Here is a 24,941-nt window from a genome sequence, read left to right as displayed (position 1 = left end):
CCACTGCTCCAACTTCTCTGTAAGTTTAAACATTTCTGTTTCTTAAAGTCGCTTTCTCAAGACTTGCTATTTCCTGCTACTTGAGTGAACTCTCCTCCTTGCCTTGCTAATGCATCCAGACAATACCGACGTCTATGAACCAAGATTTCTGCATTACCAGAATTTTTAAGTTACAGTAAAACGACCATTGTATATTAATTAGTTGAAATTAAGGAGAAGCACATACACAGAAAAACACCACAAACACAATCCTTGGCCTGGGCAATCAACTATTTGCCCTTCTAAGGGCCAGATATTGTTTTAGGTACTTGAGTAAAGCAGTGAATACAAAAGCATTCTGACTCTAGCGGAGATTACAATATCATCTGACACAAAAACCCACATACTACTTTAACATTAAAAGCTATTTTGCAAGACATGGAAGAGAAGCAGGTGGCTTATACAACTTAATCAATGCCAAACAGAGGAAGCACTTTATATATTTAAGGATACTTACTTGCTTTGTTATCTAGTGGAAAAGGTCTTAATACTAAAACTACATGCCAAGCACTAGGCTAAGTGCTTAATAAGCACTTAACACTCGGGAATTCCCTGGCGGTCCAGTGGTTCGCACTCGGTGCTTCCAATGCCATTGCCCAGGTTCAATCTCTGATCGGGGAACTAAGATCCCATAAGCCATGCAGCAGAGACAAAAAAAATATTTAAAAAACCAACAAAAGCATTTAACACTCAAAAGCCACTCTATGGATGGAAGTACCATATGCCCCCATTTTCTGGATGAAGAAACAGGTTCAGTAAAGTTAAAAATGATTTGCCCAACTACAGTAGTAAGAGGCCCATCGTGAACCAGCTCTAATTGCAAGGCCAACCAAGCACTTAGTACAGCAAGCATCAAAATCCTTTAAAAAGGCATTTTGTGACACTGAAACTTCCCGATTACCAGAGATCAGTACATTATCCTTAGCATCTTCACCAACCTGCCCTTATGGAGCTGAAGACGAGACCTCTGAAGTACTCTTGGAGGGGAGCTCATACTACCGTACCGTTAACTCTGCCTACAAACTAGGGTCAAGCCCTTAGTGAGACATGAGCAGAATACAAGCATGGCCAAAGGGTAAACGTAAAATGGATGACTGAGAAAGGAGTAGCAAAGGACTGGAGAAACACACTTGTAACCAAACACACTTGTAACTTGAGGGTAACAAACCAAGTCACACATCAATAACATTTATATATTCGTGATAAATTCCCCATATATCCTTAGTTAGGCAGAAATTTTCATACTTCTTGTTATTGATTCCACCATGCCAATAAAATAAATGGTGGAAATTCATTTTGCTTTTCGCTGATAAAGTCTTGCAGGAGGGGAAAGAGGGTGAATCACTCATCAATTCAACAAAAAATATGCGTTCTTTCCTGACTCACAATCTTCTAGGTCACCTGCTGCATCAGGACAGAATGCAATCCAGTTGTTCTGATGTTTCTCCAACTCACTCTCCCTTTTCTCTCAAGTCCAAAAATACCTAAGCCTTCAACATAAAGCACAACTGTTTATTTCCATTAACAAAGGAAGCAGAACCTTACTACAATATGGCTTATCACTTTCCCTTGGATTTCACTTTCATCTCAGACTTCCACTAGTAGAGTAAAATCCTTAAAATACTGCCCTAGCATTCAGTGAACACTCAATGTAACTTAATCTTATTTTCCCTTCAATGCATCTTTTTCCAATTATGCGTGAAAATTTACTGATACCAGGCCTGCTACTGAGAATGGACATGTATATTACAACTGTTAAGGGGACCTGTGGTTTGGAAAATATTACCGCATAAAACTTCCTATAAAATTGTCTTCAGGTTGTTTCTCCCCTACCTCCACATCCACTTCCCAGAATGCAGATTATAGGAAGAGAGGATTTGGACTACTACCCACTGGATTGTTTACCCCAAATAAAGACTTCCACAACCTTTCTACTTCTAGGTTATCAGGGGGAAAATATTTTGAGAATTATTAATACACTTGCAGTTCTGGTCAAATAAATTTGGCTTCCTTGACATTTGATGTACCAAAAATAAACAAAGGCATAAAATGCTTTTTAAAACTTTATTTCAACATAACTATGCATACAGAAATACACTCATATGGGTTAACAGAATGCAATTTAACTTATCTTACACAATTTGGACCAAAAACCTGGTACATGGTTTGCTTCAAAAAAAAAAAAAGGATTTGCAATCTGGTTTATTTTTCATCTATTACAAATGTATATATATATAAAAAAGATACTCCATCAAATGCTGCTAAAGCAAACAGCAAGATCCTTGAGAAATTAACCTTTGGTTTGTCTCTGAAAAGTAACAGGTATTGCACTGTAAAACTTTACAAAACTGGTGCAACAAAACATTGTTGTAATGTTTCAATGACAGTTCACAAAGTTCAATAACTAATGGATGTTGATGAGGGTGAGGAGAGCCTATGCATACATGTGAAAATATAAAAGGTATCCGATCTAGTTAATATTGCATGTAGATCCCGAATCAACTCAAACCAAGATTCAGATAATTTCTTAAATCTGAATTAACACTATCAGTCCAGTTCATCTTCTGAGGTCAAAAGGAAACTCTGCACAGTAGCTGTTTTCCTGATTTGTGCAAAAAAGAAAATTAAGTTTCTTCCCCAGCATTTTAGTCCAGAACTACAGCAAAGTATTTCATCCATTGTCAACATTCATGGGGTGAGAGGCAATGAGGTTACTTAGGCTTAAATCTGAATTAGCACTCAGATGCAAGAGTCCCCAAAGTTAAGGACCACATGACTTTAGAAGTGACTCTAAAAAATAAAATGGCCCTTCCTGGAAGACTAGAGCAAAACATCTAGCAATAGTTATAAGAAGTCTTATCAATAAAATGTAGCCCTTTGTGAATTACACCTCAATTTAAAAAAAAAAAAAAGAGCCCCAAAGAAGCAGCTCTGAAAAGAGGAAAAAAATATAACTTAAAATATCTTGAAAAGCAATGTGAATATAGGTGCAGAAGATAGTTAAAATAGATCTATTTTTACAAGGCTACCTAGCATTAGGCTTATAATGTATTCTAAGTATTTCAACTTTCACTCTAATACTAAACATCAATTTATAAACAAGATGTTCACTTTTTATTCTGTTATCAAAAGGGAAAAGTCTAGCTTCAATCCTATCCAGTGGAGGGGAAACTGAGAAAACAAAAAGATTCAAACAGTCTCATGCAAATAGCACATTTTTCAAATGGAAGAACTCCCAACTAGACCAGAAGTTCATATTACTAATATACTTTTCAATGAAACAATTTTTAATAAGAACAAATACATGGCATTAAGGTTCAGAACCTAATATAGGCCTGACAATCAAGTCCTTGTTTTCTGGAGGAAAGGCCTCAAGTTCATTCAATTTCCAGTAACAATGTTTTCACAGATCACTTTAATAATAAGGGGTTTTAATTTCCTTCACATTTTTGTTTTTGGAATTCTAGTTTTAAATCTAAATAAGAAAATTAGTCCAATTCCCCAGAAGTCATATTTTTTTCTTTTGAAGTGTCAAAGAATCCACAAAACCTCTTCCCCAAACTGATTCCCAATCTCCAATTTGAACTTAACACAAATATTTTCATATGTACTGTAAAAGGTAACTTTTTAACATAAAATGTATCCATGAATATTAAATCTAGTTGTTAGAAAGGTTTAACTAGCTTCATAATTTAAGTTTTAAAACATAAATATTTGCAGATTGATCTGTATGACAATGATTGTCAGAGCTGAGAATTCACCTACAATTCAACAAAACACACACCAGTAACAAACAACTTACTCATGTCTTGAGAAAATCTTCTGCTTCTTTAAATCTTTGGCCTCCCAGCCAATTCCAAGGTTCAGATGTCTTTTACCTTAAATTTCACTCTCAGGTTAATAAGTTTTCTACCCACACTTTAATACTTTTCCTAATCTTTCATGTTGCATTGCCAAACTCTGAAACCTGCCTCAGAGATCACCAGACAAAAGAAAATAAATGAAATATAAAGTGGTTACTTCAGAATAGAACATGGGAGGATCGGAATCAAAGTTCCCTACTGGGATCATATTTTATTTTACTGTAATGAATAACTTATCAGCAAGGAAAAAAACCTATGTTAGAGTCTTTCATATTCTTTGGTGACTGGCCAAAGAACCTACTAACAAATATGGGGTACATACTCTTTTCCATACAAAGTGGTCCTGTAGGAACACCAGAATAGCTTCTATTCATTTGAGGCCTCACCTGTAGAAAAAGGCTGTCCCGGGAACAGCCAGGACATCCCTGAGAAAGTATGATTTTTTAATCTGGACTGAACTTAACTTTCACCAGGCCTTTTTCATTGAATTCACAGGAAGTAGCAGCTGGTCTACCAGCACTCATACTACCCTTTCTCATTCTAGGTTTTCCACATAATTGCTATGGCTTTGGAATCTCACAAACTGATAATCCTGTATAACTTGAAGGAGTAACTATGCCTCCTAATTCCAGATTTGCAGCTTCCAGATAAAAATTACAGTTCTTTATTCAGCGGAGTAGCCATAAATACACCAACCATCTATGAGAAGAGGTTTTCCTCTAAGATACGATTTAACACCATACATTTAGGAAGCAAATCTACTACAACAGGCCAAAAGTTTACTTACGGTTGGTACTTGAGATAAAAATCCATTCAGTATGGAGCCTAGTGGTTTATTTATTGTAAAGTTCAAACTGAGAGCTGTGATTCACCACATCAATTTAAAATAAATAACTTATATGAAATACAGATTCTGGCATAGATATAAGATGTTAAAATCAAAATCAATGGACTGAACCGGCATCTTTCATTTGCTCACAAATTTGAACAGACTAATATTCTGCAAAAAAGACAATTGCAGCAGGGGAAAAGAAAACTGCTCTTTTGCAAACAAGACTTAAGCATCCCTCCAAAGAGGTCAAAATAAACATGCATATATAGATATAAAGTGTTACAACACAATGCTATTTCTAGAAAAAATTTAACTGCATAGGTTAAAAACAACAATGTGCAACATCTTAAGGCATTAAAGCACCGAAAAAAAAAAAAACCCACCAAAACCACTTTTTATGACGATTGACATACACAAAACACATATACTGATCAAAACTCAGGAAGTAAATACCTGGACTGATATAACATCCATTGTTGGGAGAATTTCTCTTCAATTTAAATGTCTCTTCTCATCTCTAAAACAATTTTAAAGTGCTAACTTTATATAAAGCAGGCAAATTCTTCAAGTAATTTGCTATTTAAGTATGCTAATTTTTACAGAGCTAAACAAGGAACTAAGAATAAACTAACGTGAAACAGGAAGATAGACATGAGGAAAAAACTCACAAATTATAGCTGAACAAATCGATAGAATGCTCTAATACCACCTTGGCCTTCTGGGTTCAATTAAAAGCAAAAGCTAATAGATTTAGATGTCTGCTGGTTTATTACACTAACTCCCTTGGCTTTGCTAAAATGTGTACATCAATAGGTACACGGATTCCTAAGGAAAAGAATGCCACTTAAAAATCAAGATTGGATACTAATTAAAGCAATTTTAAAAACAAAAGGTTGTCTATTACTACAAATGAATACAAAATGTCACAGACCTTACAAACTAAGAACTGAAGCCTTGCCCAAAGTTTATTTACTCCTGCCCTTGAGCTGCCTCTTCAAGGAAGTATACATTAACCAAATGGCGATTGAGGTGTTTGCTGTAATCTTTTTCCTTTCTAAAAGAACGATCACAGAAGATACAAACAAAATCTCCCTCGGCCACTTTGACTGCCAAGGCTTCCTTTCCATTTTTTCTACTAGTCTCTTGTGGAACTGGCCGAGCCCCATTCAATCCAGAGTCATCACTATCCTCTGACATGTTGTCACTTAGGTCACTTCCATCATGACTGTGGATGCCTTCGTCTTCATCCATTTCCTGAGACTCATTTACTGCCACGGTGACAGGAGGTGGTGCCACAGTAGCTGTGGACACTGCTTCACATTTTTCTAGCGGTAGAGGAAGAAGTGGTGGTGAAGCTGGTTCTTCAACCGCCGAGTCTCTGCTGGGGGGATTCTCTGTTTTCTTCTCATCAGCGTCCATCTTCATTTCACAAAGCATAGCGTCAGCCTGATGTTTACCATCTGAAGTTTCACCCTCTGGAATATTCAAGTTTTGTTCAGAGGATGAAATACTGGCAGATGCCTTGGTAACAGCAGCAAGACCAGCTAGACTCTTATCTGCCTCTTCTGCTTCCACTTTTTGAAGAGGAGCTTCTTTATGTCCTTCGCCTGCAGGGACTAATTTTTGGTCTACTGACTCTTCCTCTTTTAAGTCTTCCTTTGGCAGAGGTGGTGATGGTGGTAAGAGATCCTGTGCACCGGCACTTTCCTTTAGAACCTGCCTGTCTTTAACAGGCACTAAGCCAACTTCAATAAGGACTTGCTCCTTCTGCGCCATTTCACTCTGCACGTTGGACTTTTCCTTGCCATTATCTTTGTGAGGAGACCTTTTGGGGATCGGCTCCACGGGAGGAGGAGGCTCCGCATGAACAGGCCCCTTCTGAACAACCTCGACCTCAGCATGCCCCCCAGGGGAAAGAGGTGGAGGAGGAGATGGGGGTGGAGGGGGAGGAGGAGGCGGCCGCTCCGTCTGAACAACCTCGACCTCAGCATGCCGCTCGGGGGCAAGGGGAGGGGGAGGAGATGGGGGGGCGGCAGGAGGAGGCTCCGTCTGAACAGGCCCCCCCTCAGCAGACTCCATGGGAGGAGGAGGCTCTATCTGAGTGGGCCTCCTCTGAGCAGGCTTGCCGCTTTTTTTACATGATTTACTTCTCAGAGTTTTCTTCTTTGCACTGTTTTTCATGCAACTACTTTGCTTTTTATTCTCCTCTACTTTGCTGTCACCCTTCGGCACTTCCTGACTATTTCTGGATTTGCTTTCTGCCTTCTTTTTCTTTTTTGTCACAGGTTCCTCATCATTCACACGTTCTTGTAAGGAACGGGCTTCAGCTTCTGTCTTCCTTTTGCTTTTCTTGCTTTTACAGCTTTTTTCTGCATTATTTCCTGGGTGCACATCCGTCTCTTTAGCTTCCAGTGCCGATTTGCGAGTTCTGGTAGTCACTTGGCTTGAGGCATTACTACAAGGTTTTTTCTCTTTTGAAACATTATCTTTTTTCTCCACTTTTACAGACCTCTCGTTTTTCTTCCCAGTCACATCCCCCTTCATTTTTGTCTGCTCTGTTTCTGTTTTCTCATTGGTGATTTTGTTATCAGGCAAGTCAGCCTCTCGCTTTTTGGTTTTCTTTAGCTTCACTTTTGAGACATCCATGGTCTTATTAGGACAAGTAGGATGCTTAGATTTGAAATGATACTGCAGATTACACTTCTTGGAAGCTGCGTAGTCGCATACAGGGCAGTTGAACTGCCGTGGATTAACATGTAGCTCCACGTGTTTTTTGAAGTTACTTCTATCTGCTGTTTTGTAGTCACAGTGTGGGCAGTTAAGAGGTTTAGGCCCATTATGAACCTGTCTTGCGTGACGGGTTACTTCATGTTGATTAGAGGCCACATAACTGCACTGGTCACACTTAAATGGCTTCTCACCTGAAGGTAAACGAGAGACGTTGCAGAAGGCATACATTAAGAAATGAATTCAAGATTTACTCAAGCATACTTGTAAGGAATTGGATATATGTAAAAAAGCAAACAAACAAAAAACCACCAAAACTATTTCTTGAAGACTTTATCATGCAAATTACATTTACCATATTTATTTGTATATCCTTCCTCTATCTCTTGACATTGATTCTCATAACAAATGGGAGAATAATTATATCAGTTAATCACCATCTTCAAAAAAGTTCATCAAGCTAGGGCTCTCCAGCACTAATAAAGGACACAGATTCATCAAGAAATACACAATTACTGGAAAAGTGACTTGGGCTCTTGATGTTAATTTTGGGGCAAAGGCACTCAAAGAGATAAGATAATTTTAAAGTTTTTATGTTTAGTTAAAACAAATGTATAATGGAATAGAACAGAAAAATCCCATACAGTTCAGATAAACCTTGAGACTTCAAAAGAAATATTATACACTCTAGGCTACACTCCCAGACCTTCTGTGTGAAAGTTTTAAAAGAATGCTTTGTCTTCAGGGAGCAAAAGGATTTTCCTTTAAATTTAACCCTTTTGTGCATCGTGGCAAGAGCTGAGTCAAGTTTTACTTAGCAAACTTTTTCACTGCTGGAGTTTCTATTCTGCAGCAAAAATATAACAAGTCAGAAATCTTTTCTTGATTTTCTCCCACCTTCTTCTAAAGAATGGGCAAAGAAACTAGGTAAATGAAAAGGGGCATACAAATATATATGGTATATAAAATTAGCAAAGAAAGTAATCACACGTACATACAAGACTAGAAGCCCACCCCCAACCCCCAAATTAAAGGCATTAAGATTAACTCATTCTATCTGAATACATACCCATCTAGATCACACTCTAGCAAATATTACCAAATGGTATCCATACCCCACTGGTCCAATGGAATGCATAGCAGAAAAATGGAAATTGACATTTATGAAAATTCATCTCTCAAACATTCTCAAATTCACATCAAATCTTATTTAATGTTTTCATAAAGCAAAACTACTCAGACATGAAGTAAAACCATGTAGATGGTGAGCTTTACATGATTAAAAAATGCCTGATGATAGAATACTCGATCACAAAACAAAAACTTATCTGCCCATGTCAGATTGTAAATGCAGCTAACTGGACAACTCTTTTCCATTATTAATCCACTAACAGATTCATAAATAGAGGTTTCTAACAATATGCTACATCACTCTATACTTCGCCCTATCTTGTCCTCTCCATTGAATGACTTGAATGGAGACATTTACTTAACATATATAGATACAGAATGGGGAAAAGGTATGTGACATAACGGTTAAAAACTTGTCCTACAGTAAAAATACGTGCGGAGATCAAATATGGGCTCTGCAACTTACTGTGAAGTCTTGAGCAAGGTACTGAAAACTCTCTAAGGCTCAACTTCCTCATCTGTAAAATATTCTTAAGTGTTGTGAACTATAAATAATCTAATCCACATAGAGCTCTTAGCAAAGGATAGATAGCCAAGCAGTCAATACACATTACCTGTAATGCATCACTTTTGGAATGAACTGGTAAGTTTTAGAATAGGTAAACAAAAGGGAAGATTTCATGTGCCTATCCTGCCTTAGTACATAAATCCTACTTTTGAGTAAACAAACAGCTGATAAATGGAGTTTATCTCTTCAGGAAAATAGTTGTGCTCTTAAAAGAATTATAAAGAAAATGTCATCATTTTATAAGCCCTAATGAATGAGAGTATTTTCACAGCCAGAATCAAACAAGATGCAAGCCCCCACCTGTGAAACGGTCAGAGAATGCGAGTTCCTAGGAGTCTGTATAAAACTGTGACATCATTTATTTGATTCATTCACCCCACCCCCATTTTTCCTTTATTGCCATCAAATCCTTCTTGTATTGGAAAATCAATTCATCAAGTTTAGCTTATTAATACCTAGCTAAATGAAAATTCTTTTGCCCTGTACCAACAGTTTTAACTTAATTCCCTTTTCCAGTTCTGGTAAAATTTACCTGCTTTTCATCTTTATAAATGTCAGATGTCTGTTTAATTCTTCCCAAATGAATTTATAGATGTAAGGCAAATTCAAAAAGGGAGTTTTATAAGCTTTACACATGCTTATCAAGAAGAGCCCAGAAAGAGTAACAAGGGAAATTTTAATTAGTGAGTAACAGGGGCATACTACTCAGCAATAAATTTAGAGTTCTGAAAATGCAGCATGAAATCTATCTCAAAAATATTTTACAGAAAGATGTTACATTTCTTAACGTAAGTCAGAGTATCAGTTGAGGGGGGACTACGGGAGTACCGATTAGAAAGGGTAAGGAGGGAACTTTTCTGAAGGTGGTAAAACATTTCATGTCTCCACCTAGATGGTGTAGTCAAACAAGAGAAAACATAAAGTCACTGCCCCATATACCTAAGATGCGTGCATTTTTGTATGTGTAAATTAAACCTTAATAAAAATTATTAAAAAATTATTCTAGGGACTTCCCTGGCAGTCCAGTGGTTAAGACTCTGAGCTCCCAATGCAAGGGGCACGGGTTCGATCACTGGTGGAGGAACTAAGATCTTACATGCTGCCTGGAGTGACCAGAAAAAAAAAATCTAAAATTCATAAAAAGACTCTCAAACCATAAAATGTGTCAAATGACCCAGCTATTAAACAGCGCCTCCACAGAATTCCCTGGTGGTCCAGCAGTTAGGACTCTGCGCTTCCACTGCAGGGGGTACAGGTTCAATCCCTGGTGGGGGAACTAAGATCCTGAAGGATGTGCAGCCAAAAAAAAAAAAGTGCCTCCATAGTAACCATCAAGTATTTGGCGAGAGGAAAATAATTTTTGCTTAAGAAAATATTTTTTTAATCTTAAAAGGAGTAGTCCTGAGAAGAAAAATGATAAACCATTAGCCAGACTCATCAAGAAAAAAAGGGAAAAGAATCAAATCAATAGAATTAGAAATGAAAAAGGAGAAGTAACAACTGACACTGCAGAAATATGAAGTATCATGAGAGATTACTACAAGCAACTATATGCCAATAAAATGGACCATCTGGAAGAAACTGACAAATTGTTAGAAAAGCACAACCTTCCGAGACTGAACCAGGAAGAAATAAAAAATATAAACAGACCAATCACAAGCACTGAAATTGAGACTGGGATTAAAAATCTTCCAACAAACAAGAGCCCAAGACCAGATGGCTTCACAGGCAAATTCTGTCAAACATTTAGAGAAGAGCTAACACCTATCCTTCTCAAACCCTTCCAAAATATAGCAGAGGGAAGAACACTCCCAAACTCATTCTACAAGGGCACCATCACCCTGATACCAAAACCAGACAAAGATGTCAAAAAGAAAGAAAACTACATGACAATAGCACTGATGAACAGAGTTGCAAAAATCCTCAACAAAATACTAGCAAACAGAATCCAACAGCATATTAAAAGGATCATACACCATGATCAAGTGGAGTTTATCCCAGGAATGCAAGGATTCTTCAATATACCCAAATTAATCAATGTGATACACCATATTAACAAACTGAAGGAGAAAAACCATATCATCATCTCAATAGATGCAGAAAAACCTTTCGACAAAATTCAACACCCATTTATGATAAAAACCCTCCAGAAAGTAGGCACAGGGGGAACTTACCTCAACATAATAAAGGCTATATATGACAAACCCACAGCCAACATCATTCTCAATGGTGAAAAAATGAAACCATTTCCTCTAACATCGGGAACAAGACAAGGTTCTCCACTCTCACCAGTATTATTCAACATAATTTTGGAAGTTTCAGCCACAGCAATCAGAGAAGAAAAAGAAATAAAAGGAATCCAAATTGGAAAAGAAGAAGTAAAGCTGTCATTGTTTGCAGATGACATGATACTATACATAGAGAATCCTAAAGATGCTACCAGAAAACTACTAGAGCTAATCAATGAATTTAGTAAAGTAGCAGGATACAAAATTAATGCACAGAAATCTCTGGCATTCCTATACACTAATGATGAAAAATCTGAAAGAGAAATGAAGGAAACATTCCATTTACCATTACAACAACAAAAAAATAATACCTAGGAATAAACCTGCCTAAGGAGACAAAAGACCTGTATGCAGAAAACTATAAGACACTGATGAAAGAAATTAAAGAGGATACAAACAGATGGAGAGATATACAATGTTCTTGGATTGTAAGAATCAACACTGTGAAAATGACTATACTACCCAAAGCAATCTACAGATTCAATGCAATCCCTATCAAACTACCACTGGTATTTTTCACAGAACTAGAACAAAAAATTTCACAATTTGTATGGAAACACAAAAGACCCCGAATAGCCAAAGCAATCTTGAGAAAGAAAAACACAGCTGGAGGAATCAGGCTCCCTGACTTCAGACTATACTACAAAGCTACAGTAATCAAGATAGTATGGTACTGGCACAAAAACAGAAATATAGATCAATGCAACAGGATAGAAAGCCCAGAGATAAACCCAAGAACATGTGGTTACCTTATTTTTGATAAAGGAGGCAAGAATATACAATGAAGAAAAGACAGTCTCTTCAATAAGAGGTGCTGGGAAAACTGACAGCTACATGTAAAAGAATGAAATTAGAACACTCCCTAACACCATACTCAAAAATAAACTCAAAATGGATTAAAGACCTAAATGTAAGACCAGACACTATAAAACTCTTATAGGAAAACAGGCAGAACGCCCTATGACATAAATCACAGCAAGATCCTTTTTGACCCACCTCCTAGAGAAATGGAAATAAAAACAAAAATAAACAAATGGGACCTAATGAAACTTAAAAGCTTTTGCACAGCAAAGGAAACCATAAACAAGATGAAAATACAACCCTCAGAATGGGAGAAAATATTTGCAAACAAAGCAGCTGACAAAGGATTAATCTCCAAAATTTACAAGCAGCTCATGCAGCTCAACATCAAAAAAACAAACACCCCAAACCAAAAATGGACAGAAGACCTAAACAGACATTTCTCCAAAGAAGATATACAGATCACCAACAAACATATGAAAGGATGCTCAACATCACTAATCATTAGAGAAATGCAAATCAAAACCACAATGAGGTATCACCTCACAGAATGGCCATCATCAAAAAATCTACAAACAATAAATGCTGGAGAGGGTGTGGAGAAAATGGAACCCTCTTGCACTGTTGGTGGGAATGTAAATTGATACAGCCACTACGGAGAACAGTATGGAGAGTCCTTAAAAAACTAAAAATAGGGCTTCCCTGGTGGTGCAGTGGTTAAGAATCCGCCTGCCAATGCAGGGGACAAGGGTTCGAGTCCTGATCCGTGAAGAGCCCACATGCCGCAGAGCAACTAAATGTGTGCTCCAGAACTACTGAGCCTGCGCTCTAAAGCCCGCGAGCCACAACTACTGAAGCCCGTGTGCCTAGAGCCCATGCTCCACAACAAGAGAAGCCACTGCAATGAGAAGCCTGCTCACTGCAACGAAGAGTAACCCCCGCTCACCGCAACTAGAGAAAGCCCACACGCAGCAACAAAGACCCAATGCAGCCAAAAATAAATAAAACAAATAAATTTTAAAAAAAGTTAAAGAAAAAAAACTAAAAATAAAACTACCATCTGACCCAGCAATCCCACTACCATATACCATGAGAAACCATAATTCAAAAAGAGTCATGTACCACAATGTTCATTGCAGCTCTATTTACAACAGACAGGACATGGAAGCAACCTAAGTGTCTATCGACAGATGAATGGATAAAGAAGATGTGGCACATACATACAATGGAATATTACTCAGCCATAGAAAGAAATGAAATGGAGTTATTTGTAGTGAGGTGGATGGACCTACAGTCTGTCATACAGAGTGAAATAAGTCAGAAAGAGAATAACAAATACCGTATGCTAACATATATATATGGAATCTAAAAAAAAAAAAAAAGTTCTGAAGAACCTAGGGGCAGGACAGGAATAAAGACGCAGACATAGAGAATGGACTTCAGGACATGGGGAGGAGGAAGGGTAAGCTGAGACAAAGTGAGAGAGTGGCATGTTCATATATAGACTACCAAATGTAAAATCAATAGCTAGTGGGAAGCAGCCACATAGCATAGGGAAATCAGCTCAGTGCTTTGTGACCACCTAGAGGGGTGGGATAGGGAGGGTGGGAGGGAGAAACAAGACGGAGGAGATATGGGGATATATGTATATGTATGGCTGACTCACTTTGTTATAAAGCAAAAACTAACACACTGTTGTAGAGCAATTACACTCCAATAAAGATGTTAAAAAAAAAAGAGTAGTCCGTGAAAAAACTTAGTAAGATGTCAATTCCCTTTAACAAACATTCACTGTGCTCACAATGGGAAACGAATTCCTATGTTAGCAGGATGGGGGAACTATCCAGTGTGATACCTACAAAAATATTACAAAGGCAAATACAAACTGGATGTATTTCCTCCAGTACGAAATATTTCATGCAAGATGAAATGGTAACATATCTACTGAGAAAAGGAAAGGAAGTTGTGGACCATGTCAATATCTCTAGGACCACCCAAGGGTCAGTGTGGCCAAAATGAAATAATTATCCATTCAAGACCACCTATGCTAATATTGGCTTTTTAACTTTGCCATCTATATACCTTCATAACGGGGACCAATTCTGGATGGTGACAATGATTATTTCAGTTCTAGAGTGGATAAATCTCTCACTTGTTATAGTCCTGTATTTTATTTATTATAGGTTAATAAACTGGGATCCTGGATTATCAATCATTCCTTAAAGTTTGGCTTTTGTTAATCAATCCTCAGAAACCTTATCAACTCTCAAGAGCACAAATCCAAATTTCAGGAAAGCAGCTAAGTAGGAATCCCTGGAACCCAGCAGCCACACACTGAAATTATTAAAAGTATATAAATATCCAAATTATATTAAAAATAAATCATAAATAATGACCCAGTTCCAAGTCTAGAAGAACTTCCTTATAATGGTAGTTTACTAAAAATGATAGAAAAATTCCGATTTCTTACCAACCTGAATGAGTACGCATATGTCTGGTTAGATGAGTTTTCTGAGAACTTGAATAAGGACAAAGCTCACATTTATACGGACGTTCTCCTACAAAAATATAATGATTAATGTTCAAATAATAAAATAAGGCAAATACAATTCTCACTAACAATACATACATTATTCAATACTGAGCAAAAATTTTTTACCAAGAATTTTTTCTCCCTATTATTGGCAAAATGGCCAGTTTTTATCATTTATTGAAACAGTAAATGACTTAATTCAGAATACACATAACTACATTATTTCTGCTTTGCTGAAGAAAAAGTATCATTGGCTTTCTGAATTACAGCCCTTTTAATTTTCACAGTAATGCTACATGTGTAATAGCAAATATTAAGAACTGAAAAATTATCTTGATCAGGTATCAATCAACTTCTGAAAATCAGAATTATCCTTAACAAAACCATGTACCCAAATTTTCTGATGCTATGGCTTGGGTAATTTTTTGGATCCTTATAAATGATAAATCTACCATTTTAAATTGTTAGCTTAAAGCAATAACATTTTTGAGTGGGGAGGCTATTGTTTTAAGCTAAAAATTTCAAGTGATAATTAGAAGTTTTATAGAAGACTCAGGTCAGTTTTCTTTTTCTTTTTTAAATTTATTTATTTTTTGGCTGCGTTGGGTCTTCGTTGCTGCGTGCGGGCTTTCTCTAGTTGCGGCGAGCAGGAGCTACTTACTACTCTTTGTTGTGGTGCACAGGCTTCTCATTATGGTGGCTTCTCTTGTTGCGGAGCACTGGCTCTAGGCACGCGGGCTTCAGTAGTTGTGGCTCACGGGCTCTAGCACACAGGCTCAGTAGTTGTGGCGCACGGGCTTAGATGCTCTGCGGCATGTGGGATCTTCCCGGACCAGGGCTCATATTCATGTCCCTTGTATTGGCAGGTGGATTCTTAAGCACTGCGCCACCAGGGAAGTCCCAGACTCAGGTCAGTTTTAAATTATACTCATAAAGCCACAGGGACAGCGACCAGCTGACAATAACAGACCAGTGATTTACTACTAAAGAATTTAAGATTCAAAGGCAGAACATGTGTGTTTTTTGGACAGGGGTTGTCAACCACAAAATATACTGAAAAAAACACCTTGACAATTTGTTTTTGTCTATTTTTTGGCCACAAGATAATAAGTATGACTTCAGGCAAGCCTCCTCATCTATAACAGTAACACTACCTTCATTTTCTAGAATTGTGAGAATTTAAGATAATACCTGTAGAGCATTCAACCCCTGTGCCTGGCACATAAACAACAGTTATTATTTTGTCTATATTATACATTACAGTAATAGATGTATTTAATAACATGGGACAAGGAAAGGAATAGACAGAGTGAAAAATAAAAAGAGAATGTGGTGATAAGTGTGAAATGTGTTCCTAATAACTGTTCAGCTGTTATTAGCTGGTACTATAGATTAGACATAAATAGCTCATGGTAACAGAATGCCTACTTTAGCCTGGATGAATTTTAAGATAGCTTAAAAAATGTTGAATGTGGGCTTTCCCTGGTGGCGCAGTGGTTGAGAGTCCGCCTGCTGATGCAGGGGACACGGGTTCATGCCCTGGTCTGGGAAGATCCCACATGCCGCAAAGCGGCTGGGCCTGTGAGCCATGGCTGCTGAGCCTGCGTGTCCGGAGCCTGTGCTCCGCAATGGGAGAGGCCCTCATACCGCAAAAAAAAAAAAAAAATGTTGAATGTATTTTTGTAAAAAAAGATACATAATTGGCCAATAATCACATGAAAAGATGCATAGTATCATTAGCCACAAGAGAAATTAAAACAAAACCGCAGTGAGATGAAGATTTCACACGCACCAACATGGCTATAATCAAAAATAACAGATGTTAACATTTATTTGTTAGGTTGTGGAGAATTTGGAACCCTCATACAGTGCTTGTGAGACTGTAAAACAGTGCAGCCACTCTGGAAAACAGTTTGCCGGTCCCTCAAATGATTAAACATAATTACCATATGGCCTAGCAATTCCACTCCTAGGTGTATATTTACCCAAGAGAAATAAAAACGTATGTCTACACAAAAACTTGTATAAGAATGGTCACAGCAACATTACTCATAATAACCAAAAAGTAGAAATAATCCAAAAATCCATTAACTGATAAACAGATAAACAAAATGTTGCTTAACCATACAAGAGAGTATTATTTGGCAGTAAAAGGAAAACAAGTACTGTACATAGGACATGGATGAACCTTGAAGACATTATACTAAGTGAAAGAAGGTAGCCACTGAGGGCCACATATTATATGATTCCATTGATATGAAATGTTCAGAACAGGCCAATCTACAGTGAATTATATGGTACATCAATTGTGTATCAGTCAAGCTGTTACCAAAAAAAGTTAACGGAAGAAAAATTTGATACCCTTACAGATTAACGTGAAGGATCAACTAAGGATAATCTACTTTTAAATTCTTCGTAACGAAACAAGTTGCTTCTGCCTGTACAACTCACCAAAATAGGCATAAATACTCTAGAAGTGCTAGTAATTTTTCAGTCACACGTATAGGCAAAAACATCATCTTTTAAAGTAGAATTTGTGAGGACTTCCCTGGTAGCGCAGTGGTTAAGAATCCACCTGCCAATGCAGGGGACACGGGTTTGAGCCCTGGTCCAGGAAGATCCCACATGCAGCGGAGCAACTAAGCCCGTGCACAACTGCTGAGCCTGCGCTCTAGAGCCCGAGAACCACAACTACTGAGCCTGCACGCCACAACTACTGAAGCCCGCGCGACTAGAGCCCGTGCTCCACAACGAGAAGCCACCACAATGAGAAGCCCACACACCACAACAAACAGTAGCCCCCACTCGCTGCAACTAAAGAAAGCCAGCACACAGCAACGAACACCCTATGCAGCCAAAATATAAATAAATAAATACATTAAAAAAAAAATGAATGCACTAAAGTAAAATTTGTGAACTGGTTAGATATCAAAACCACAAAATGAAAACTCTTTTGATTGAAGACTCAAATGGAAATCCTCAGCCCCCTACCATGATGATTACCTATAAAATGAGATTCAGAAGTTTGAATCTTAGTTGTATATGACCATGGGCACATCACTTTAGGCTATCAAGCCTGAAGTTCTCCCTCAGTAAACACCGTCTTCCTCAGTAAATTGTTCTGAAGATTAGGAGAGAGTAGAAGAAAGCACCTAACACTGAGCACTCAATACAGGAACATAAGACACCCACTAAGTGAACCTGAAAAGTAGGCTACCTAAGGGAGAAATAAGAAACAAGTGATTCCTGCTGATGATCGCTTCTTATCTCCTCTGCTCTTCAGCACTAGATGAATTAATTTTTCCATAAATACCATTTTCAGAACCATGCATTTAATACCACTGATACTCTCAGAATTTACATAATAAATACTATCCTTCTATTTATACACCAACAAACTGTTTTGAAATTTTTTTCTTTTAAAAAACCACAAATTAGGTAATACTGGGGGAAAAAGCTTTTTAAAAGTATTAAGACAGGGGCTTCCCTCCTGCTCCAGTGGTTAAGAATCCACCTTCCAATGCAGGGGACGTGGGTTCGATCCCTGGTCCAGGAACTAAGATCCCACATACCACAGGGCAACTGAGCCTGAGCTCCACCAACTAATGAGCCCGTGTACCACAACTGCAGAGCCCACGCAATCTGAGCTCCACCAACTAATGAGTCCATGTACCACAACTGCAGAGACCACACGCTCTGGAGCCCCTGCACCACAACTAGAGAGAAGCCCACACACCGCAACGAAAGATCCCACATGCCACAACTAAGACCCAACACAGCCAAAAATAAAACAAATATTTTTTTAAAAAATGTATTAAGACCAGGACTCCCCTGGTGGTGCAGTGGTTAAGAATCCAGCTGCCAATGCAGGGGATACAGGTTCGATCCCTGGTCCAGGAAGATCCCACATGCCACGGAGCAACTGAGCCCGTGTGCCACAAATACCGAGTCTGCGCTCTAGAGCCCGCGAGCCACAACTACTGAGCCCACGTGCTGCAACCACTGAAGTCCGCGTGCCTAGAGCCTGTGCTCCACAACAAGATAAGCCACCGCAATGAGAAGCCCGCGCACCGCAGTGAAGAGTAGCCCCCGCTCACCGCAACTAAAGGAAAGCCCGTGTGCAGCAACCAAGACCCAACGCAGCCAAAAAATTTAATTAATTTAAAAAACACATAAATAAAAAAATTTTTTTAATAAAAAATGTATTAAGACCAAATAAGTTTAACACTAAAATGAAATGAGATATGTACAACCAATGTTAGCTATGTAAGTCATAACCTTATTGTGGAAATAGCAACTTTAATGTGGAGAAAAAGTTAAGTAATGAATGATGACGTATATAAAATACAGCCATTAAAATTAGTCACCTAGACAGTAATTAAGTGAAAAGAAACCACTGTAAAATTAAGAAATGGCAAAAAGTAGAGATCCTATTTTTAAAAAAGTATACATAAAAAATTGAGAATATACAACAAAACTGAAATTTTCCCAGTTCTCTCCATTTTCCTTTTTTTTAATTCTAAAAATTTCTTAAATCAACTAATTTAGACTTATTGTTGAAAACATTTTTAGATTTTGGGGAAAATTTTTAAACTGTTCAGTGACTCAACAATTTTGAAAGTATCAAAATATAACTGACACCAAAAAATCAAAATTTAATAAGACAAAGACACTGGTCATATTCTTTTTTTTAATACTTTTTAAAAATATATTTATTTATTCAGTTGGCTGCGCTGGATCTTAGTTGCGGCATGCGGGAATCTTTTAGCTACGGCATGCAGGATCCAGTTCCCTGACCAGGGATCGAACTCAGGCCCCCTGCATTGGGAGCACAGAGTTTTAACCACTGAACCACCAGGGAAGTCCCAACACTGGTAATATTCCTTATGCTGACTTGCATGGTGGCTATGAGTATATATATTTGTAAAACTTCATCATTGTCAATAATACCTCAATTTAAAAAAATTCATAAAGGTGTACACATAAAAGTCATGCACTTTTACCATGTCACAGTTACTACCTGAAAGCTCTACAGATTATGGCCAATTCTAAATTAGGCCCCAAGGTTTTCACAAAACTGTGAAAGGACATAAAGTACTTAGGGTGAAAGAATATATGGTATCTGGGATTTGTTTTAATGATATTGCAGGTGAGGTTAGTTTAGTCTAACAGTTTGTTTAATTAAAACTGTTAAGTGATTAATGGTGTAGAATTCCCAAGTAACTCTCATTTCCTATGCCATGTAATTGTGAAGTGTGTGTACTTTTTTACTTTTGTAATAAAATGGTTTTGAAGCCTGGAGACAATCACAGATTATAACAAATTCCAAAGAGACTGCAAATTCTTTTACATAACTAGATTTTAAAGCTTTAAATTACACAGAAGCCATCTACTAGAGCTTAGGAATCTTGCTACACATGGTCTTTCTTATAATGGAATTTCATCTGCAAGTTTTCTTGTTTATGTCTACCACTTAAGCAAAGCAACATCAATTCCTCTCCTCAGTATGACTCACTTCAGCATGGGGTTCAGTCCTGCAGAGTGACAACTACTGCAAAAGGGATCTGATGCAAACAGCATTCCAGAGCCCCTTTTCACTTCTGATACAGAGTAGAGTACTAGGTTACCCTAACCATTTTGTTCAGACCAGTAATCAGTCCTCAAAGGTACCAATTCACATCAGGAAAATGTTAACATAACTATCAGTAGTTACAAACACTGCTTTTAAAAAATGAGACCCCTTGGGCTTCCCTGGTGGTGCAGTGGCTGGGAGTCTGCCTGCCAATGCAGGGGACGTGGGTTCGTGCCCCGGTACGGGAGGATCCCACATGCCGCGGAGCGGCTGGGCCCGTGAGCCATGGCCGCTGAGCCTGCGCGTCCAGAGCCTGTGCTCCGCAGCGGGAGAGGCCACAGCGGTGAGAGGCCCGTGGACCTCAAAAAAAAAAAAAAAAAAATGAGACCCCTTAATGAAAGTCAATTTAAAAGTGAATAATTAAGGGGTGTTGGGGAGAAATGGGGAGCAACCACTGAGAGGGGTTTCCTTTTGGGGTGAAGATGTCCCAAAATTGACTGTGGTGTTGGCTGCACAATTCTGTGAACACACTAAAACCAATGCATTCTAACTTTCAATGGATGAATTGTGTGGGAGTGGAGTACATCTCAATAAAGCTGTTATTTAAAAAACTGAATTGCCAAATATGACAAAATATTAATAACTCTTGAGTATAGCTGATGGGGACCCATGGGTGCAGTGGGGCATTCTCTTCTGAGATGTTTGAAATTTTTCATTTTTAAAGTGTTTCATTTGGGGGGTAGCGTACACTTATAAACAAGAAAGGTCCTCTTACCTGTATGAGTTCGAACATGCTGAACATAATTGTTTTTTCTGTCTGAAAAATAGTTGCATTTTCCACATGTGTATACTTTCCTTGGAAAATGGTTTCTCAAGTGTTTCCTCCAGTGATATTCGCTTACTGTGGTGTACGTGCAAATGATGCACTTGTAGACTCGCTCATTGTCCCCAGCTCGGGTGTGGTGTTTCAGGTGAGCAGTATAGTGATCATAGCGATTGGTATTGTAGCCGCAGCGGTCACAGCGAATGGGGCCCTTGGAGAAATCTCCCTCTTCCCCGGTGGAAGAGCCACATTCCCTGGCTTTGGCTTGCTTCTCTGCACTTTCCTCCACAAAAAATTTCTTGGCACTATGAACTCGGATGTGATGCACAAACTGTTCTTCAGATTCTGCTTCATACTGGCATGGTTTACAGCGAAAGGGCTTGGTCTTCAAGTTCTTGCATTTGTCCTCTGCTACAGGTGTTTCCCGAGGAAGATCTTTATTTGCGCTGTACGGTTCTGAGGCAGCTGACACCTCAAACACAGGCCGCGGTTGCACAACACTGAGTTCCAAACTCTCCAGTTCCATGTTTTCCAGCCCACTGGGCTCGCCTTTTACCTCAGGAGACTCCTCAAGTCCTTCTCCGTCACTATCTGAAAAGTTGTTATCCCCAACAGGCATCAATTCTGCCATCTGTCTTTCTTCGCCAACCAGGTAATCACAGCAGCCGCCGTTTACTTCCCCAGTTAAGGCCACATTTGCCAACATGATGAGCTGAGGCGCAGCCAGTTCAGCTCTGGAGAGATCAGGCAAGTCATACATGTCGTTAGGCAAGGCCATGCCCATGGTGCCACTGCCGGTGAACAGACCTCCTCCTCCGGAAGACTGCCCCATTACCTGGGTGGCCATAACGGTGTTCTGCATTCAAAACAAAACAAATAACACGAAAGCACCACTTTAAACACAACTTTTACTGGTCTAAAACCACAACATCACTGTAATTCTTCATAACTTAAAAAGATACATTTTCCAATATAATCTTTAAACTCAATCAGCTTCATTAACTACTGAAAATAAGCCTTTACAATATTTTTGTAATTCCAAATTCTCTTTACTGCAGTCATCAAAAAAATTTCTATGAGCCCCTACAAAAAATTCTATCAAGCGTTTGACACAACTCATCCATCAACTAGGTCTACCACTGGCTTGCCTTCCCTCAAGCACTTTTACTTTTTCTAGTGGAAAAATATAAGTAACCTTCATTTTTAGTGCTAATTAAAATTTTATTTTAAATTCCATATATGAACAGTAAACTGCTGTCCTCTCAACTCCCCCTTCAAAAGTTTACTGGTCTGAATCAGAAAGGGGAAAAATCCAAAAGCTACCTGTGCATTTATTAAGTACAAACAGCCTGAAAAGCAGAAGCCTATAGTTAGTGAATTGAAGTTCATATGAACTCAACTAGCTCCAAAAGAATAAACTACAGTTGACCCTTGAACAAGAGGGTTAGGGGCACCAATCCCCAGTGCAGTTAAAAATCTGCATGTAACTTTGGGTTCCATAAAAACCAGACTACCAATAGCCTACTGCTGACCGGAAGCCTTATGGATAACATTAACAATCAGTTAAACATATTTTGCATGTTATGTGCATTATATAATAGTGTACAAGATGAATTGTGCTTGTCAGTATCTTTATCAATATTGTATTATACGATGCAAAATACTGTAGATGTTACACGTATTACTAACATTAGGCATCAAAAGAGAAAAGATAATGTGAAAAAGAAATTCATACTTATTTACAGGTATAACGATTAATGCACTGATAAAGAAGCAGCAACAATGATTGCTTTATGGTAGTCTATTGTGATCAATAGGACTGCTTCACAGTAGCCTAGCCTATATGCAAATGAATTAATCACAAAATTTTTAAGCATATAGTATAAGGCATATTCATAATATAGTATTGGAAATACTGTTTTGTTTTAAGAAACTACATACATGTGATGATAGGCTGATACGCTTTCTCAAATTGTAAGAGGCATACTGTATTTTAATGTTAAGTATTTAAAAGCAAAGTTATACAGCAGTAGAAAAACTAATACATTATTAATTTCATATTAAATATCATCTTATACCTTTGTACAAGTCTTACACACAATGAATACTTAGGTAATGACGATGATGACACAATGTCTCCCAGCTCTTGTTATACGATTACTAGATTTTCACAAGACACACACACACATATCCAACAGATAAGTTTATTAACTGAATGGCATGATTATTTACTATTCATTAAGTGGAAGTGGATCATCATAAAGGTCTTCATCTTTCTGTCTTCAGTTGAGTAGGGTGAGGAGGGCGGGGAAGAGGAGGGGTTGGTCTTGCTGAGTCAGGAGTGGCAGAGTGGAAAGAGGTAGAGGAAGTGGAAGGGAAGGAAGAAAGAGGTGCAGAGGCAGAAGAGGTGGAGGAAGTGGAAGGAGGGAGGCACTCTGTGTAACTTGAGGGAAATACATCTTAATTTCTGTCTGACTTTTTTGCTTTTCCACTTCTCTAAAAATGTTTCTATAGGGTACTAATCCTTCTTCAACCACTGGCTTTAGTTTTAGTGTCTGTATCACACAAGGGTCCAAGTCATAAAAGAAGTCAAAAGTAGTCTTCAACAAAAGGAACCCTGCTGCCAGACTGTCCAATGTCAATTTGTTTTCTGGTACTGCTATTTCCATGTCTTTTTCCTCATCATCTGGCACCGGCTCAGAAACACTTAACTCCAAATCGACTCCCGTTAATTCCTCTGGTATGGTGTCTATTAGCTCTTGAATATTCCCAAGATCTGTATCTTGAAGTCCTTCACCGCCCCCCCCCCACCTTTTTGCCATACCCACAATCTCTTTCATGACTTCCTTGATTGGCTGTCGTAAATCCTGTGAAGTCTTGCACATCTGGACACAGTTTTCTCCAGCAGGAATTTATTGTTTTAGGCTTGCTGGCTTTCACAGCTTTTTCTATCACAATGATGTGATCCTTCCAGACTTTCATGATGTTCTATCGGGGTTGTCTTTCATAGCATTGACAATCCTTTCATAGAGTACCACAAGTAATGAGCCTTCAAGGTCCTTACAACACCTCAATACAGGCTTCATTCAAAGACGTTGTGTTGGGGGACAAGTATACCACTTTGACACCTTCAATGTTGCTCATGGTTCTAGGTGGCCAGGGGCATTGTCCAATACCAAAAAACTTTAAAATGCAGTCCCTTACTGCAAGGTACTTCGTGATCAGGGACAAAGCACTGATGGAACCAATCCAGAAAAGTGTTCTCATTGCCGAGGCCTTCTTGTTGTACAACCAAAAGAATAGCAACTGGTATTTATCTTTTTTCCCTTTAAGTATAGTGGGCTTCAGGAGTTCCCTGGCGGCCTAACGGTTAGGATTCCAGGCTTCTGCCGTGGCGCAGGTTTAATCCCTAGTCAGGGAACTGAGATCACGCAAACCATATGGCGTGGCCAAAAAAAAAAAAAAAAAAAGGATAGTGGGCTTAGCAGCTTTATAGATAAGAGCAGTCCTGATCAAAAAATCAATTCGCACAAAACATGTTAGTCTTCAATCAGCCTTAAATCCTGATGCTCACTTCTCTTTCTTACTAATGAATGACCTTTTTGGCAATTTTTTCCAGAGTAGGGCACATTTCTCTGTGTTAAAAACCTGGTTTAGGCAGACAGCCTTTCTCTTCAATAACTGTGTTCACGGCATCTGGGAACTCAAAGCCGGTTCTGGTATCTTGATATTTTTTTCTAAAATTACCAAACTATCCTCTGCTG

The 24,941-nt window shown here is 38.4% G+C and overlaps 1 protein-coding gene across 4 annotated transcripts in view; it reads right to left on the bottom strand.

The window, feature by feature from the left end:
• Positions 1-2,142: 2,142 nt before the first annotated feature.
• The window catches only part of LOC115865667 (RE1-silencing transcription factor-like), a 41,430-nt gene continuing 18,631 nt past the window's right edge, over positions 2,143-24,941 (bottom strand). For 3 of the 4 annotated variants that reach the window (XM_030880656.2, XM_060299414.1, XM_030880659.2), the window contains exons 2-4: positions 21,130-22,033; positions 14,724-14,807; positions 2,143-7,655 (exon numbers count right to left, since the gene is read on the bottom strand). In XM_030880656.2, the coding sequence (XP_030736516.2) occupies positions 5,704-7,655; positions 14,724-14,807; positions 21,130-22,024 (2,931 nt within the window). In that variant the 5' untranslated portion in view covers positions 22,025-22,033 and the 3' untranslated portion in view covers positions 2,143-5,703. Of the gene's footprint in view, positions 7,656-14,723; positions 14,808-21,129; positions 22,117-24,941 lie in introns of those variants that run through there. The other variant, XM_060299413.2, reaches the window with a different exon arrangement.

This window comes from Globicephala melas, chromosome 5 (genome assembly GCF_963455315.2).
Source record: "Globicephala melas chromosome 5, mGloMel1.2, whole genome shotgun sequence".
Lineage (NCBI taxonomy): Eukaryota > Metazoa > Chordata > Mammalia > Artiodactyla > Delphinidae > Globicephala > Globicephala melas.
The sequence above is the reverse complement of the archived record's forward strand: the minus strand, read 5'-3'. Positions and strand labels throughout refer to the sequence as shown.